Source organism: Nycticebus coucang, chromosome 10, assembly GCF_027406575.1.
Source record: "Nycticebus coucang isolate mNycCou1 chromosome 10, mNycCou1.pri, whole genome shotgun sequence".
Classification (NCBI taxonomy): domain Eukaryota; kingdom Metazoa; phylum Chordata; class Mammalia; order Primates; family Lorisidae; genus Nycticebus; species Nycticebus coucang.
Window position 1 is genome coordinate 55,060,828 of NC_069789.1, and position 13,290 is coordinate 55,074,117.

General features: G+C 37.0%; 2 protein-coding genes across 3 annotated transcripts in view; both read right to left on the bottom strand.

The window, feature by feature from the left end:
* The window catches only part of LOC128596413 (C4b-binding protein alpha chain-like), a 57,926-nt gene extending 51,381 nt beyond the window's left edge, over positions 1-6,545 (bottom strand). The window contains exon 1 of the mRNA XM_053606050.1: positions 6,459-6,545. Coding sequence (XP_053462025.1) covers positions 6,459-6,545 — 87 coding nt within the window. The remainder of the gene's footprint in view (positions 1-6,458) is intronic.
* A 2,997-nt stretch (positions 6,546-9,542) lies between these two features.
* Positions 9,543-13,290, bottom strand: part of LOC128597508 (C4b-binding protein alpha chain-like) — an 83,305-nt gene continuing 79,557 nt past the window's right edge. For both annotated transcript variants that reach the window (XM_053607926.1, XM_053607925.1), the window contains exons 10-12: positions 11,997-12,164; positions 10,797-10,972; positions 9,543-10,266 (exon numbers count right to left, since the gene is read on the bottom strand). In XM_053607926.1, coding sequence (XP_053463901.1) covers positions 10,093-10,266; positions 10,797-10,972; positions 11,997-12,164 — 518 coding nt within the window. In that variant the 3' untranslated portion in view covers positions 9,543-10,092. The remainder of the gene's footprint in view (positions 10,267-10,796; positions 10,973-11,996; positions 12,165-13,290) is intronic.

The window sequence follows — 13,290 nt, forward strand, 5'->3', positions numbered from 1 at the left end:
GCTGGCGTGGATGTGGAAAGAAGGGAACACTTTTACACTGCTGGTGGGACTGAAAACTAGTACAACCTTTCTGGAAGGAAGTATGGAGAAACCTCAAAGCACTCAAGCTAGACCCCCTATTTGATCCTGCAATCCCATTACTGGGCATCTACCGAGAAGGAAAAAAATCCTTTTACCATAAGGACACTTATACTAGACTGTTTATTGCAGCTCCATTTACAATCACCAAAATGTGGAAACAGCCTAAATGCCCACCAACCCAGGAATGGATTAACAAGCTGTGGTATATGTATTCCATGGAATACTATTCAGCCATTAAAAAAAATGGAGACTTTACATCCTTCCTATTAACCTAGATGGACGTGGAAGACATTATTCTTAGTAAAGCATCACAAGAATGGAGAAGCATGAATCCTATGTACTCAATTTTGATATGAGGACAATTAATGACAATTATGGTTATGGGAGGGGAAACAGAAAGAGGTAAGGAGGGAGGGGGGTGGGGCCTTGGTGTGTGTCACACTTTATGGGGGCAAGACATGATTACAAGAGGGACTTTAACAATTGCAATCAGTGTAACCTGGCTTATTGTACCCTCAATGAATCCCCAACAAAAAAAAAAAAAGACTGGCACTTCTGATTTCAAGACTTACTATAAAACCACAATGATCAAGACATTGTTAAATGGGCATAAGAATGGGGCTACACATATATGGTTATATTTGGAGCTAACCTAAGACATGGTTCTTATCTTCCTCTTTGTATACATTAGTTAAGGTTCAGATAGGTTAATTAAAATTCTCTGGCACTTTCTACACTTTATTTTCTAAATTATTCTGTATATTATGATGACACCTATAGGATTAGTTGATTATACACAAAGTGCCATGACGATTGAGTAGAGAAAGGGGTAATCTTTTCAACAAATGGTGCCAGAATACTTAGATGTCCATATGCAAAAAATGAGTACATAAATAAATTTTGACTCTTACTTTTTGTCACAGGAAAAAATTCAGAATGTACTATGGCCATAAATGTAAAACCAGCCAATTTGGGGACCTTGAGGACAGATACTATTCATTCATTTTCTGTGTATTCCAGAATCTATGTTTGTTATAAAATTAGGTCTTCTGTACATAACTGCTTTAACCACAATAGCTTAACTCCTTGTAAAAGTATGAATGCTGACTGATGTTTTACTATATCATCTGAGTTTGTATGAAGAGATGATATATTTGGCTTTTTGAGAAACTCATCACCTGGCATTGAAGGCACTATACATTGTGTTATTCACTGTTCCTCATAATGCAATCCATGCAATAAATTTCTTTACTAGTTTTATAACAGGAAAGAAAAATTCTTCTTCTGGAAAACTGATACATTTATTTTTACCAAAAAATGTAAATATTTGATTCGTATTTCCATTTTAGTTTGACTGAAATTAAACTCTATCACAATTACTAGATAACTTTAAATATAGGGAACCATATTTCTCACATGATTTTGATTTTTCCATTTTATTTTAGCAGGTTTAAGTTATGTATACTATTATAAATTAATATATTCTGACATTTTTTGAAATTATTAAGCTTCTACTGGGCACTGAGCTTGACATAAAAAATAGAAAACATAAAAAGAACTCCTCAGAAAAAAATGTTTTAAGTATATAAATATGCATCATTTGTTGTGTATAAATATTCACAATGAGGGACAATTTATCATATCTTCAAACCAAAAACTATCAATGTCAGAAAATTGGTAATTTGCTAAATATGATGTGAACACAGGACTAGAATCTATTCCCAAGACCATTTCATAACTGGATAAATTTTAGGAAAACCTGATTCTTCTGAACTTAGTTTTCCCCATTACAAAATGGCAGCTCAATCTTCAGTTGCATTCATACTTAATTTTTCCACTGAAAGTCTCTGGTTCACCAACTTCCTTTTCTCAAGTCTCTTTATTAACACTGGGGAGAGAATAAATCACATACTTAAAATTGTTTATCTCCCTTTAGTCAGAAAGAATATTTGGCAGCAGAAATTTCATAACTGACCTGCTGGACTGCATTTTAGTGCCAAGTTAGCACCTCGTATAACTTCAAGTACCCTCTACCCAGGATATAATTATTCAGCAGATGCTGCAGGCAAACACTTGAGGGCAATACAGAGATGACTGTTCATAGTGGAAAGGAAAATATTTCACTTACAACAAATTGATGAATGCAATGGCTTTTCTTCTAGGGATGGGAACAATCATTTCAAGGATGAATGTAAATGCTCTCAAAGGGGCAGTGTAAAAGTAAGGTAGCAGAAACAGGCTAAAGAGTGGAGGAAGAAGCAGAGTCAGGACAATATAAAAACAGTAATTCCCTCATTTTGCATAATAGTAAACAAGGAAGAAGAAGACCAGAGGATCCTTTTCTAGAGAAACTGGACAGCAATGAAGGAGATACCAATAAACACTAGCATTTGAGGATCTATCTGCATTTGTTAGGACATGAGATATTCTTTTGTAACAAACCCATCCCTGAACACTACAGCTAACCAGGCAGAAGCTTACATACTTATTGTGTAAAACTATAAATAACAGAAAGGAAGTGATTGCTACAAAACAGGAGAATGGTGACATTTGAAAAGAAGGGATAGGGCAGTGTGAGGTGAGTTCTAAGGTACTATAAGAGAAAGTGGTGACACACTGAGAAGTGGAGTGTTGAAGAAAATCTTTCCTGAGTAAATTATAGATGTATATTGGAAAAGGACAGATATTGAGTAGCTGGATAAAATGGGAAATTCTGTATAGTATAGGACCATATTGCTACAACTTATCTATCCATACTTGTCAATCTAACACTCTTGAAAGATTTGGATTTAGAAATGGTATTTGATTGAAACCAAGCTCATAGTTATATAATGTACTCTATAGGCAAATGTGTTGCTTGACATTAAAGCAAGATATTAAATGATTAAATACATGGCATTTTAAACATATCATCATTATTTATTTCCTTAATTATTAACTAAAAATATTTTTACTATGTTAAGTATCTTCTTGCTAAAGTCAGTCCCTCTCAAGGTTATACAATTGAGAACTTAAGATAGTTATACATTTGACAAAGGATTTTCCAATATTTTAGTTTTTATTAAAAAAAAGAAAAAGAAAACCTTCGGTAGGAAAAATAAGAATCCCCAAGATGCTACACCTGATTTTCACTTTTTCCATTTCTCATTTCTTTCACTGTCTATTCTTCTGAAACTTCCTCCTCCACAGATGTAACCCTAGATACTCCTGGAGGGTTTGCTTTTATCAACTGGTTTCCTGTTTTTAAATAAGTCCTTTCCAAGCACTCTAAAATGTCCATAAAGAGTCATATACTTTCCGGATGTAATACTTTCAAGCATTACACACAAAAGTGGAAACAATTAAAAGAAAAAAGTTTCATTAGAATATATTTTTTAAAATTGCCAAAGTATCAAACACTATTAAGTAATTAGATAGGATAATAAAGATATTTAAAATAATAAAAACATATAAACAATTAAGATTTTGTGACCTCTGGCATGGATGTGGAGAGAAGGGAACACTTTTACACTGCTGGTGTGACTGCAAACTAATACAACCTTTTGAGAACAAAGTATGGAGATTCCTCAAAGAACTCAAATTAGACTTCCCATTTGATCTTGCAATCCCATTACTAGGCATCTACCCAGAAGAAAAAAGATCCTTTTATCATAAGTACATTTGCTCTAGATTGTTTATAACAGCTCAATTTACAATCACCAAAATGTGGAAACAACCTAAATGCCTACCAACCCAGGAATGGATTAGCAATCTGTGGCATATGTATACATGGAATACTACTCAGCCATAAAAAAGATTGAACCTTTCCATCTTTTGTATGTAGTTGAAACACATTATTCTTATTAAAGTATCACAAGAATAGAGAAGCAAGAACTCAATGTACTAAATACTAATATGAAGGCTATACTGATCTAATACATGCCCACATATGAGAAAAAACTAAATTAATTCAAGTTGGGGGGCAGGAGAACAAGGGAGTGGGGATGGGGTAGGAGGAAGGGTGATGGGTGTGTTCCCATGTAATGGGCACAGTATTAGGGTATAGAGCACACATCTTGGGGGTAGGACACAATTATAAGAGGCACTTTACCTGACAAATGCAAACATTGTAACCTAATTCTTTGCACCCTCAAATTGACATGAAACAATTAAGAAAAAAGATTTTGGTCTCAAGGGCAGAGCAAGATGATAGACTAGAAGCATCTCCTTACTTGCCACTCCTGGCAAGGCAGGGGAAAGAAAACTCTGACCACCTCTGGCTGGGGGAACCCACTCAGGGACATGACTGGGGGGACAGTGAAGCAGTGGTGGACTATAGGAGCTTACAAGGCTATCTGGAGCTGAGGAAAGCTAGCACAGAAGGTGAGTCATTGGGAAAGGGCAGGGACTGGCTGTCCAGGGAACCTGGAGGACTGGGGATAAGAAAGGGTTGTCCTGAAGTTTTTTGATTTGAGGCTAACCCCATTTACTAGAATAGTCTTGGAAGGCTTAAATGAGTGGGTGAACTCAAACAGTGTCCAGAGATTAGGATTGCATAATAGATGGGGTGGATCTCCCATCAGCTTGGCTGCTATCAGGGCACTGCCATTGTGGGAAGGCCATGTGGGAAGAATGGCATGCATAATCCTAGTGCACTGCCGGTTCTGTGGCACCTGCTGAGTTCAAGTGTCCACCATTGGGGTAAGCTGAGAGGCTCCTGCACTCCCAGGCATTGTTGTCAGGTAGCACTAAGACATGCCTCCTAAGAAATCCGGCAATAGCTTTAGGACCTCAATCCTACAGGAACCTAATCTTCTCAGTAAGAAGAAAGTGACTTCTGACCCTTGACCAGCAAGTGTGTTCTCTGGTTCCTAACACTACAGCACCAGCTGATGTCTAGACAATATCTAAATATAGATATAGATACAGATATAGATATATAGAGAGAGATATAATATACACACATATGTATATATATACATACACACACAGAGGCACACACACACACATAACACATATACATACAGGGAGTCCATAAAGTTTGTGTAATATTTTAAATTGCACACTACTTTTTTATTAATTCTTTTGTACATAGATCATAAATACATTGATGCCCATTTCAGTGAGTTGATTATTTGTACAAATTGGAGTGCTTACATCATACTAATCAGCATAGCTTTCATCTCATTTACCAATTATAGCATTAGGACATTTGTGTTCTACACATGATAGATCCAACTTGTACTTGCAATGTGCTCCATAGTTGTGGTCCCCCTACTATCCCCTACTATCCCTCCCACCCCCTCCTGATCCCTCGCCCTCCCCTTCCCTCCTTCATCATAGCCTAAAGTTGTGTTTCATTTTTCATATGCAAGTGTGAGTTATTATAAATTGGTTTCACAGTAGTACTAAGTACATTGGATACTTTTTTTTTCCATTCCTAAGATACTTTGCTAAGAAGAATATTTTCCAGCTCCATCCATGTAAACATAAGGTAAAGTCTCCATTTTTTTTACTGCTGCATAATACTCCATGGTATACATATACTACAATTTATTAATCCATTCATGGGTCGATGGGCACTTGGGCTTCTTCCATGACTTGGCAATTATTAATTGAGCTGCAATGAACAATCTGGTGCAAATATCTTTATTACCAAATGATTTTTGGTCCTTTGGGTATACACCTAGAAGAGGAATTGCAGGATCAAATGGCAGGTCTACATTTAGATCCCTGAGTGTTCTCCAAACTTCCTTCCAAAAGGAATGTACTAGTTTGCATTCCCACCAGCAGTGCAGAAATGTTCCCTTTTCTCCACATCCATGCCAACATCTGTAGTTTTGGAATTTTGTGACGTGGGCCACTCTTACTAGAGTTAAATAGTATCTCACAGTAGTTTTGGTTTGCATTTCTCTGATGATTAAAGATGATGAGCATTTTTTCATTTAAAGTGCACCAGAACTGCACAGCTGCCCTGAATAATTATACACACATATCTTTAATTTTTTTTTGTTTGCTTGGCTGTATTTTTATTTTATCATTTTTACTTCAATAGCAAGAATCCTTCATTTTTGTTATAGTGTTTCATCCCTTTTTATTTTCTCTTCCCTTTTATTTCTCTTCTCTTCTCTCTTTAGGTAGAGATTTTTATATTTTTCTCATCTTTCCCACATAAATTTGTCATACAATAGCTATCACTTTTGTTTTTGTTATCTTATGTAATTGTATTTTTTATTTTCTTTACTGATTGTTTTTTCTTTTCTCTGAGTGAGGGGGGATTGTGGCATTGGTCTGGCTGAAGGGTCACATGGCTTTGATCTCACTCAAGGAGGTCACATGGCCTGTTCTATCTGCGTGCCCATGTATGTACCACAAGCTACTGTTCACCTCTTCCCCACCTGCATTGTGTTGGTGTCTGCTTGCTCTGTCACTGTAGACCAGCTGTTGTCCACATAACTAGTGACCTTCTCTGGCCTCTGGTGCATTGTCACTAAACCTCTGCTAATAAGGTCTAAACCTCAATCTTGAAAAGGTGTCCCTTTCCCATGGAAGTTTATCTCCCTTGAGCACCTCTCTTTACCTGTAGGTACCATACAGAGTTTTCTTACATTTTTAGTTACTTTTTTAAAAATCAGTGTTTAATAATTATTTATATTAAACTTCCCATGTTTAAATCATTATGTGGTTTCCATTTCCTGATTAGACCCAGACTCATATATATACATTTTGATATATTCTAAGACTCATAGAAATCAAGCTGCTCCTTTTTATTGAGATTTTAGATCTATACAATTTGTAAGAAAAAATCTTTTGTAGAAATAAAATGTTTTAAATTACATAAATCTATAGAGTGTTTACATATATTTTGAATAAAATAAAAGTCATTATATCTTTAAATCTCAAAATAGCTTCATTATCAGTGTCAAAAAGTCAATTATTTGGTTAAAATTGTTGGATCTGTAGTGCTAGGAATAGTAATTCTAGATTCAGAGGAATTTTAGAAAATAACATGTTCCTTTTATAGCTTCTATGAATATAAAATAACAATATAATCAAAATAGTCCCCCTTTATAGCAGATCCTCTAGTTACCAATTTCCTTCTCTCCATGGTTATCAAAGCAGGAATAGAAATCATTCACTTAGTCTTCATTTATTTTCTTATGGTCAAAGAATGATATTTGGCAGCTAAGATTTTGTAGTTGACTTCTCTCAGGCTAAACTAAACTTTACCACCACATCAACATTTCATGTAACTTATATATGTTTTTACACATGGGGCAATTATTCTGCACCACTGTAGGCAAAACTCGGAAGGAAATATAAAGATGAACTAGTCATAGTGGAAGAAAAAACATTTCACATAAGACAAGAAGGTGAACGCAACTACTCTGCCTTCTAAGGATGAGAACAAACATTTTGGGAAAGAATGTTCTCTCAGTGTTGATAATGCAAATGTGACGTGGTAATAGAAACAGCCTGAGGGCTAGAGAGAGAGATAGAATTCAAAAAGAATGTAGAAGCAGTCATCTTTTCATATTGCATGGTAGAAATTTAAGTCGTAAATTCAAATTGCAAGCAGGGAGATGACTTGAAGATCCTTCTTTGGAGAAACTGGATAGCAACTGAGATGATACCCATAAATATTAATATTGGGGATTCCTCACCCTGTACTTGTCAGTAGATAGGACACTCAGCAGTTCAAACCAGGTAGGACTTTACATTTCTTTTACAGTTCAGGGGCATAAAACCATCCAAATATCTGGTCAGAAATTAGGATTTGTTCTGACTTCTCAATAACTGTATTGGAAGTAATACAATAATGAGTACTTTCTTTAAAAATGTGAAAAAAAATTATTTTTTATCCAGCCTTCTACCCTCAGCCAAACATCAATCAAAAGTGAGACTAAAGACAGTTTCAAAGATGTAGGCGCTCACTTCCTATGCATATTTTATTTCCTATATATGGTTTTTTAGGCAGATCTTGGGCTGGGGGATGTGTTCCCATAAAATGAGGAAATAAATTAAGAAAGAGGAGAATATAAATCAAAGAAGCAAAAACAGGGCAGCAAGGTGAGTGTGTCTACAGACTTGAAAGCATCCATTGCATATTTTGGGTACCGTACACCCTGTCAATGTCCTGTCAATATCTTTAGGCCCTCCTACATCCTCACACTCTGAACTCCATCCACCTTCCCATATCTGCTTCCTTTTACACAGGCATTTTTTCAGAACAATTTAAATCTACTCAGATTTTCGTTTAGGACAAAAGAAGGTAATTAACACCTAGTAGAAGCAGATCTCAATTAGCAACTAATATAGAAGCTATTATAAAAATATCCCAGTACTTTGTCCCTATACTAATTATCCTAAGGTTTGAGTTCAACATCTTTACCAGTTTCCCTCAGGATTCGGCTTGTTCATCATAACTGGCTTGAAGACATATCCTTTTGTAGCTGCCTTTCTTTCCATGCCTCAAGGTCTTACTTCATTTTGGTGTTTCCTGCACCTCCTAAACAAAGTACTTACAATTCAATTGTTGTTTCAACAACAATTAAATTAATTAATTCAATTAATTGTTGTTTCTAGGGACACACAGACTAAGACCTAGTGGGGAATTGAAGGGCTATCCCAGAAAGGCCATAGGACAAGCCTCCCACATAGGTGGGAATTCAGATGCCTGTCACAACACTAGGCTGATTTTTCTATTTTTAGGAGTGATGGGGTCTCTCTCTTGCTCAGACTTCTCTTGAACTCTTGGCCTCAAACCATCCACCTGCTTCAAACTCCCAGAGTACTAGGATTATACACGTAAGCCACTGTGCTGATTACTCAGAATGTTTTATGTACAGAAAGAGAAGAGACAACCAAAGGAGTTATGACTGAGAAAGAGACTTTAGAGGAAGTGATGACTTGAAGGAATACAATCCGCCAGAGTGCTGATTGATATTAAGGAGATTGATACTGGGTGTTTTCTCATATGTGGAGAGCTGCTCAAGCCATTTCAATTTAGTAGTAAGAAAAAATGAGACCAAATCAGATAAAGATAGCATAGGGGGCCAACATGTGACCTTCACCTTCTTCTGTCTTTCAGAGTCCCTTCTCTGGAGTTGGAATGAGGAGGTCAAGCACAAAAAAGCAACATTGTGCTCCTCATTGTGCTCCTCATGAGGCAACAATGGAGATTTGCCTGAGTGAAAGAAGCAAAGTGCACATGAGTTCAGATGAGCACATGACTCCCCCACATGGGGACAATGAACAAGGTTTGGGGTGTGTTGACAGCTAATCTTAACCAAGAGGACTAGAGTGGTGTGCACTTGAGGACCTGTGGAGCAAGGGCAGATTGGGAACACATACCGGTGGATCCAAGCAGGTGTTATTGTGGCCCAGACAGAAAAATAAAAGTATAACTTTGTATAACTTTATGTAAAGGATTTGTCAAGTACCCTCATTTCATAGTCCCAAATGACCACATGGACAAAATAGCAGCTGATATGCATACATATATATACATATATATAGTTTTTTAATTCTTTATTAAATCATAACTGTGTACATTAATGCATTTATGGGGTACAATGTTCTGATTTGATACACAATGTGGAATGCTTACATCTAACTGATTAACATAACCATCTCCTTGCTTACTTTTTTCTTGTGGCAAAAACACTCTATTCACACTCCATTCTTGATAGTATAGAAATGTAACATTGCATTATGCAAATTAGGTTGGATCCCCCAAACAACCCTCCCTCCTCCCCACCTCCCCTCTCCCGTCCCCTCTCTTTCCTCTTCCCTCCTTTTTTTCTGGACTAAAACATGTACTTCATGTCCAGAAAAGCAAAAACATGAGCCACAAGATAATCAATCACTCTACAATCTCAAAGCACTAAACTCTAACAAATTATCATTTCTAAACATTTATTACAATGAATATCAAGGGCAAAGCAAAAGTGGATTGCTAAACTGAAGTGATCTATATCAAATCATGGGAGGCAAGCCAGGAAGGCACCTTTTTGTCCTCTTTTTGTAAAATTATAATTCTGTCTCTAGAGTGGACATTCTTGTCTTGTCTCTCTGTAGTTCCAGTAGGTCAATCTCCAGAGATAGCTTATACAGCTCTAGTGCCATTTTCACATCCTCTGGCTTTGGGAGACATTGCATGAGTCTCCTGCCTGCAAGCACTTGCTCACAGCCTTCAGCAACCTCCTAAAAGAGATGTAGATGATGGGTGTGACTGAGAGACCTCTCCACACCATGAGAGAGGGTGCGTCCTAACAATGGAAGAACGGCAGGGTCAAGATCAAAGCCAACCTCAGATGGTGGTTAAGCAAGAAAAACCAGAAATCACTTTGGTCCCACAATAGTCCAAAAGGACATGGACCTGTTTTGTGACAGCTGCCTAGAAAGCTTTGGAGGAGAAAGAGGATATTTTGGTGACCTTACAGAAATAGAACAATTGCTTACTACATAGCATAGAAAAAGTAAAGGTAGGAGTCTGTGCTCCTGGGTCTATGGGATGGCACTTTGTAGCACGTTAGCTTTCCCTGTTCTCAAGTGAGAGCAGAACTTGCCACTCCTAACTCAGAGTGCTTTACAGCAAAAGAAAGCATTATTTTGAGTCCCTCAGAAATGAATTCTGTCAAGTCAGATCTCATCGTTTCAGATTAGGACAGAGTTGGAAGGATACCACTAGTTATAGGGGATGACAATTCAGATTGTCAAATTGCACCACTTACCCACTCACACTTGGGCAACTCTGGGTACCAGGTTCTGTTCTCTAAGCATGTGATGCTTTGGGGACCGATTCTATTATGGCCAGAGTCACAATGGATGGAGATGTTTTCAAGTTCAGTGTACTGATCCTTATCCACAGACAGCTTTCCATTCACTATTTCTGGTTTCACACACTGAGCTGTAATAGAAAAATATTTTTAATAGTCATTAAATCTAAGAAAAAAGACATGATGTAAATCTAAGAGTAAAGACACAAGTCTAGTGTAAAACGAATGAACTATGTTTAGGTGCAAATAATTATTCTCATTTTTTTCATTTCTAAAAAATAATATTAGTCAACATTTTTATTGAGCATGACCACTTATTATCTCATTTAAGTCTCACAATAGCCCCATGTAGTAAGTTATACTGTTATTATTCCCATTTTATCAAGGAGAAACAGACGTCAAGAAATTTGCTCCTATCATAACATATTTTAAAAACATGATAGAATATTTTTCACAGAATGTGCACAGTCTCAAACTCTCAGCTACCAAGATAATCTCACTCCCAGTCTTGACACTACAAGATTTTAAGTATAAAAACTTCCTTCTTGCCCATTATTCTCATGTGTGTAATGGACTCAATGTAGTGAAATAAATCAGGAAATTCATTGTAAAATGGTATATGTTTATTTAAAAAACCCACATGCGTGTAAAAAGTAGACCCAATTTTGATTCCATCCTTCCCCTTAACAGATTGCAAACTAAGAGGCACGTTCACATTTCTGGCAGGTGGTATCCTGCACAGGCTTTGTGGAAAATACATGTCACTCAAGGTTTTTGGAATTACCCCAGGAGAGCCTACATTTTAACTGGAGCAAGTTTCCATGAAAACTTTACCATAGGCCCACAGGTAAACTACTATAAAATGTGATGCTTCTATGACTAGAATATTTCTGGAAATATATAAAAGAAACCTGAAATAGGGGCTGCTTTAAGAAAGTTGAATTTCGTGATTAGAAGAAAAAAGTAGAGGAAATCAATGTTCATGTTTGCATGTTTTGCATTGAGAACCATTTGATGATATATTATTAATTATTTAAAATAAACCAAATCAAATCAGATGTTTTCATGTTGCCTCATCCAGGGAAGAATTCTTGCTCTCAATATTCACATGGCAGTTCCACCCACTTAGCCAGAGTGAAAAGGAGCTGAAGTTACCTTTACATTGAGGGGGTGAAGGTGACCAGCGTGAAGAATGGCAGGAGAGTTTTGCCTCTCCAACCAGAGTGTATCCTTCCTCACATTCATAAGTAGTATAAAGAGAAAACATGGATGTTTGAACTCCTGTATGATGTCCATGGGCGATAATAGGAGGAATATTGCAACCTTAATGGTGAAACATAAAAACGAGAAATTGTGTGCACATAGAAAGTATAAAATAACACATCCTAGAATGTGTGTCCTTCTATCCTTTCTGCCCATAAAGTAAGTTGGCCAAACCTACATACTCAGGCTGCCCTCCTATGAGCCTCAGACTGGGAAACTGTGGCAAGGCTTAAGTTATAAGCCCTTAGGTTTTCCTTCACCTTATTGACAAGTTTACTCAACTTAACACTCTTTAAGGATCATTTTAGCATGAAGTCTGGATCCATCCACCAACTCACACATACTAGTGGTACACTTAGTCCCTTTCAGGCTAAATGTAGAGATGTGCATCTCTGAGAAACTGTAAGGAAGTTAAAACAGCCACAATCCCTGAGTCATTGCTTCCCAGTCAAAACTATTCATCCATCCTCACCAAGAAAACACTTATTGCATTTTAAATGACTTAGAAAAGAGCTCATAGGATGAATTAAAATGGTAACTTGCACTCTGAAATAATAAACAGGATACAGTGCCAAGCACCTTTCTTAAAGGGAGCATTATCACTGTTCAAAAATGCTGCATAAAGGATTTAAACAAAATAAAGCCTCAGGAATGTCTGACAAAGGACTATAATAGTAATGAGTACTATACTAAGATGCTCCCAGAAGCCTGGGAGAAGGGATCGTTCACAAACAAATATAAGTAAGATCGAAATACTGGAATTCCTAGGCCAGATGGTAGAAGAAGGGATTAAATGACTCAGGGAAATGAGCATTAAATGACTCAGGGAAGTGAGCATGTGTGGAATACACATATGTGGACACTGGAAAATCTACCAGGGGATTATCTTATGTGGGAAATCCTGGAGGAGACAACATTTACCAAGGCTGTAAGGAATTCCCTGACAAGAGGAGCACCTGCATCAAAGGCCACAGCTGATGATGGAAAAAGCCATTAATGAACATAGTTTGCTGACACAATTACAGTAAGAGATGGGCTCATATGCTTTTCAAGCTACATGAGGAGGAAAGGCAAGATGGCCAAGGTCAGACATCCCAGTTCACCCCCCATAGAAGAAGTTTCAGGTGAAAAAGTTGTAGAACAGAACAAGAAGAAGCAAATTTTCACAGAGACCAAGCCCTGCAGG